At 33.5% G+C, this 6,279-nt stretch overlaps 1 protein-coding gene across 1 annotated transcript in view; it reads right to left on the bottom strand.

The window, feature by feature from the left end:
• Positions 1–4,676: 4,676 nt before the first annotated feature.
• The window catches only part of LOC133175160 (receptor-type tyrosine-protein phosphatase mu-like), a 47,675-nt gene continuing 46,072 nt past the window's right edge, over positions 4,677–6,279 (bottom strand). Inside the window, exons 26-28 of the mRNA XM_061310280.1 lie at positions 6,097–6,245; positions 5,068–5,203; positions 4,677–4,947 (exon numbers count right to left, since the gene is read on the bottom strand). Of these exons, the coding sequence (XP_061166264.1) occupies positions 4,861–4,947; positions 5,068–5,203; positions 6,097–6,245 (372 nt within the window). The 3' untranslated portion in view covers positions 4,677–4,860. The remainder of the gene's footprint in view (positions 4,948–5,067; positions 5,204–6,096; positions 6,246–6,279) is intronic.

Below are 6,279 nucleotides of genomic sequence, written 5' to 3'. Positions count from 1 at the left end.
AAACAAAAAGTGTGCTAAAAGCATACCAAGCATCTATTATGAGTAGTTACCGAGAAAACTGCGACGAAAATTTGTTACGGACAGACACACAGACGGACAGATACACAAGGGTAAAACAGTATACCCCCTTTCTCTTTTGGAGCGAGGGTATAATTAATCTATTTGATTAATTGGACAATATTATGAACGTGTATCGATCACTTTTTAATGTTGAATTTAATACAACTCAACAGATTTCAGATTACCAAAGTCATTAGTTTCTTAGTGTGTGTTGCACTGAGTACCACAACCATATTCCGGTATAATGTTCCTGCACATATAAGTAATCATTTATCGAAGTATGGTTTTTGTTCTCAATGCAACACGTGATGTACAAGAAGGTTAAACAAAATAACCCTCAATATTTTCCCATGTACTCAATGTTAAAGTGGTTGAGGGTACCATACTTTCATCATTTATTCAAAATCTTCCTAATTTTTTTCTCTCAAAAAATACACAGCACAAATTTAGACATATTGAAAATAGTGAAAATAAGTTTAAAATTGTGGACAATTCAATTTAATTTTTCGCTAAAAAAACATGGGACAAAAAACAGCCTTATGGAAACCTCTTCTTCATAATAAAAATAGAGACCAACAATTGGTTTGAAACAAGTCAGCCAAAATATGACCCAATGATAGGCTTTATCTGTAACAAACATAGAATTTACGGAATGCTGACTTTAAACAAGGCTGTTGAAGTATCTGTAACATCATCTTATATATCAGTAGCCTGCCTTGGTTTAATAACTGATCGTACGCATAGCATGTTCCTGGATATCGAATAAGTTGGAGAAAACAATGTAAAAAGACCACACGTAGTTGAGAAGGGAATTTTACTACATAAATGAGGACAGTTGACGATGGAAAAGCTGAAGTCTTCTCGATTGTCATACATTTTAATAATTACCGTCTATAGAAAGTAAATAGTCTAAAAATGAAAGCAATCAAATAAAAATATGAAATCAAGTTAAATACACACAGTAATGAAGTAAACCTGAAAAAAAACTTTAAAAACTTTACACCTACATCTGTTACATAAATTCCGTGCAAGAAACTAATACATGAATGTGATTCGAGAAAAAGAATTGCAGGGAATCAAGATTACCCTAAAAAACAGCGGGTTATGAGATTGTCTAGGTTCGTTTTGAATATGATTATTTCGACTAAGGTAATTAATTATTTTACTACAAATTAATACACTACTCATAAAATACTTCCTACATAATCTTAAGAAGGTAAAATAACTTTTTTTACATAGTTTGAAAATTTCAACATGGAGAGAAGCTATACCCTGAGGTATAGTTTGTGATACCCACCGCTAGGAAAATTTTCATTCAAGTTTTACCGCCTATTTTGATTACCTGCAATATGATTGGTTAGCAACTTTTCCAACACTGAAGTGATCCTCAAAGCTACACTCCGGGATGTGCTATCAGCCAGTGGATAAGTGTAAATATATACTATTGAATTTTGCCCAATCGCAAGTGAGAAAGTCAAATTATTGTGTACAATAAACAAGAGGCCCATGGGCCACATCGCTCACCTGAGTAACTTTGGCCATGCTGTTCTTTACCAGATTTCCCCCCTTTAATATACCTATTGTGGCCCCGCCCTACCCCCGGGGGTCGTGATTTGAACAATTTAGAATCTACCCTACCTCAGGATGCTTCCATATAAGTTTCAGCTTTTATGGCCCAGTGGTTCTTGAGAAGAAGATTTGTAAAGATTTTTCTTAAATATTTCAATGTAAAACTTGGATTCCCTATTGTGGCCCCGCCTACCTCCAGGGGTTATAATTTGAACAATTTAGAATCTACACCACCTCAGGATGCTTCCATATAAGTTTCAGCTTTTCTGGCCCAGTGGTTCTTGAGAAGAAGATTTTTTAAGATTTTTCCTATATATTTCAATGTAAAACTTTGATTCCCTATTGTGGCCCCGCCCTACCCCCCGGGGGTCATGATTTGAACAATTTAGAATCTACACTACCGCCATCCTCGCAAGGCAGAGGTCCTGTGTCAACACGTTGCCGTTGGACCCCTGGCATATTTCATTCAATATTCGTGGGATTGCTTCTCTCATTTAGAAGTACCAATCAAATTAAAGCTTTCATAAATAGTTAGATAAGGATTCAGTTGACACCTCAAATGCACGTGTTACAAGTTGTTTATCATAGAATGGCTTAATGTGATTGGTTGAAAGATAAGAAAAGCAATCAGGATTTGTAATTTTTCCGAAAGACGTCGCTACAGTCAGCCCAGAAATATTGAATGAAATATGCCAGGGGTCCAACGGCAACGTGTTGACTCAGGACCCCTGGCTTGCGAGGATGCACTACCCCAGGATGCTTCCATATACGTTTCAGTATTTCTCAAGAAGTGGTTCTTGAGAAGAAGATTTTTAAAGATTTTTCCTATATATTTCAATGTAAAACTTGGATTCCATATTGTGGCCCCGCCGTACCCCCGGGGGTCATGATTTGAACAATTTAGAATCTACACTACCCAAGGATGCTTCCATATAAGTTTCAGCTTTTCTGGCCCAGTGGTTCTTGAGAAGAAGATTTTTTAATGACCCCACCCTATATTTTTGTCTTTTCTTAATTATCTCCCCTTGTAAGGGGACTTGGCCCTTAATTTTAACAATTTAAACTCCCCTTCACCCAAGGATACTTTGTACCAAGTTTGGTTAAAATTGGCCTAGTGGTTCTTGAGAAGAAGTTGAAAATGTGAAAAGTTTACAGACGGACGGACGACGGACAACGGGCGATCAGAAAAGCTCACTTGAGCTTTCAGCTCAGGTGAGCTGAAAAAGTATATTTAGCATCCATTGTCATAATTTATTCATATTCTATAAACAATTAAGAATATATTGATTTTCAATAAATTAAGTAAGAATATAATTTGTTTTCTGGTTATATATTTTGTACAATAGAATCTTACATCTATCATTTACCATTTATTTTTTGTTAGAAATAGATATATATTGTGAAATCACCTATTTTCGTGGGTGTCTCAAAGTATGAGAATTAGAATTTCAAATATATACTCATCATTTCTTCATCCAAGAAATTAAATATCTACGAAGCCATATGTTTTTTCTCAAACCACTAAAATTTGATCTAATGAAAATACTTGAATCTACATTATATAATAATATTTGTTATACAGTTGAAAACATGCACCCTACATGACATAATCATGAAATCTTACACATTATAATAGGATTCAGTTAGGATATAGAAATACTACAGTCAAAATAATATATCACAGAACCGTATTTATAGCCATAGTTTTTACCACATCCAGTCACAAGTATTCCTATATTCCAGTTCTCAGCAAAATGTTACTGAGCATTTTAAATTGACTCCTTAGATCTCTTTTTGTCCATGAATGAAGAATTTGAAGATAACAACAGTGATCGATCTTAAAAAAACTACTAACAATACAAATTTGTCAACAGGGTTTAATAAAGAGACCCCAGGAAATTTCAGTGGTGGGATCAGGTGCCTAGGAGGAGTAAGCATCCCCTAGTGACCGGTCACACCCACCGCGAGTCTTATGTATTGATCAAGTAGATGGAACATTTCGTAGTCAAACTTATTATAAAAACAAAGGCCTTATAACTGGTATGAAACACATAAGCCAAAATAGGACCAAATGATAGGTCAAACATGTATTTGCTAAGAAGTCAGGGTTCGACACTAACGTTAGTCCGTTAGTCTCAGACTAACACATTTTCATTCGGACTAATAAAATCTGTGGCTAATTAGTCCGAGCGGACCAATAAAAATTTCTGGAAAACAATATGAATAAATTACCGATGTCCGATTCTCGAGAACTTTTACTGGAAAACCTCCGTGTATTTTTAGATTTCTAGCTTTTGGCGGGTAGTTACGCAATTCTGAGTCATGATCGTTTTTAACAATCATGATTTAGTATGACACTTTAAAGAAAGATGTTGGACGTTTTGGATGTAATGTAAAGACAAAAAAAAAAAAAAAAAAAAAAAAAAAAAAAGAGATCGGGAATACCATCGTACTTGCTGATTGCGAGATTTCAACGAATCTGTGGAATAATGTATTTCACGTAAATGCTTTGTTTATTTAAAAAAAAAGTATAGAATGTCTATTAATTGTCAATTTAAATTAATGTTTAAAAACATTGATGTTTCTTTTTCTTTTCTTTTCTTTTTTTGACGGACTCATAAAATCGCGTGCGGACTAGTAAAAGTAAAGAAGCACTAGTCCGGCCGGACTAAAGCCTAAAAATGTTAGTGTCGAACCCTGGAAGTTCATTATAAGGAAGACATAATTTACAAAATAAAAATAATGTCCTACAAATTTCTTGAATTTGAATTACTATAGCAAGTACATGTATTGATTTGTTTGTGCAACTTGATGTTAAATTCACTTTTTTTTCTGCACTCCAAATGTTTTGTTTATTTTGAGTTTTTATCACGTTTACTGTTCACTATCTTCATATAACATTCAAATTTTATTTGTAAATCGTGTAATTGTTTCTTGAATATATATGCTTTTTTAAAAAATGACATCATAAATTATATATTCTTATAGAGTGTAATTGGCAGTTAATCAAAGAATGGTAAAGATACATTTATATTATGTGTGTAGTATATTTATGAACATAAATCGCGATAAGATATGGAGAACGATTTCTTTTTTTTATGATACATATCAATATTAAAATAAAAATAAGGATTTTCTTATTGCTGCTTTTTTACTTCAAGAAAAGATGAATTAACTAAGTTCTTCCGAAGGCTTTCATGATGTTTTCTTCGCTTTCAGTATAGAATTAAATCACTGATTGCTGTAAATATTTTCCTCTGTTTCCTCCTGTGCACGAATGTAGTCCAAAACAACATTGTAAATCATCATGTACTCTTCCTAGAAGAAGAAAAAAATGATAGAGATGTGATATTAAACATCATTTTTCATTGCAGAGAGTTGACACTCATAAGATATCCATATCCATAATGCATGTGATGTATTTGTGAAAGAAATTACCATTGAGGAGCAGAGTTCTGGACGTCTTATTTGTAACTGACGGACAGTTGAGAAAATGTCCACCTCTCCGTCCATAGACAACTGTTGTAGTGTGTTATATACAGCACAGAATACACCACATAGGACTGCTCCGTCACTGATAATAAAATAATTTAAATATCCATAGACAACTGATGTAGTGTGTTATACACAGCACAGAATACACCACACAGGACTGCTTCGTCGCCGATAATATAAATAATACGTGAGAAACAACAATTTGTGTACAATGCAATTATAAACAAAACAAGGGGTCATTTGCATTTTGTTTTCATGTTAACCTACATAATGATTTAAATCCATTATTATTTCACCTCTACCCAAGTACATTCAGTTGTATTCCATTCAAATCCTGATGATATTAACGCATACATATACGTAATTTACAAACATAGAGATTTTCACTGTTATAGGAACATGCGTTTTTGAATAAAAACAAAGAAGTTTGTTTTATATTTTTTTCAAATTTTGACAGTATTTGTCTTTAAGATGAGATGAGGACATCATAATTCTTCTAACAACAAGGAATCTATGAAACTCTTTGAGTTCTCTTGATTAATTTTATATAATTCTTTAAAGGATCAATGTTTAAATATATGGTTAGGTGTAATTTTAGTATTTTAAATAAATATTACTTAATACACATTCTCAGTAATTTGTTGAAATGAATTTTTTATTAATCCAGAACTAAAATTAAACTATCAAATGCAAGCTCGACATTTGCATTCACAATCTGGACAATTGTGTATTTCATTTTGATAACTTGATGTTTAATCTTAGTTAGCCAAAAGGCAATGTAATTTCAGTTTCCTACTTCTGTACATTGCATGCATGTCCACAATTTCTGGTAGAGAATTAGTGTATATAAAATTGAACAAAAAACACGACAATATTTTTGGCTGGATAAATTGTGTCCTTCTCTCCAGAATATGACAAACGTTCCTACAGCTATTTCTCACAATTATGTTTGAAGCTTTGTTGTATAATCACCTGCTGACGATGGTAATAGGACCCTCCGTTTCACTTTGAAGAGCGAAGGTCACCAAACGTAACATCTGCGCCGTAGCCTGGGTACCTTCTGTTGTTTTTAAGCCTCCCTTTGGCTCTACAATGGACACTGAGCTCCTTTGTTCATTTGTCTGAAGAGAAAATGCCAAAGAAGTTGCTTCATTG

The sequence above is a fragment of the Saccostrea echinata genome, unplaced genomic scaffold, assembly GCF_033153115.1.
Source record: "Saccostrea echinata isolate AGI-Se365-2 ecotype Australia unplaced genomic scaffold, CSIRO_AGI_Sech_v1 ptg000061l, whole genome shotgun sequence".
Classification (NCBI taxonomy): Eukaryota; Metazoa; Mollusca; class Bivalvia; order Ostreida; family Ostreidae; genus Saccostrea; species Saccostrea echinata.
The sequence above is the reverse complement of the archived record's forward strand: the minus strand, read 5'-3'. Positions and strand labels throughout refer to the sequence as shown.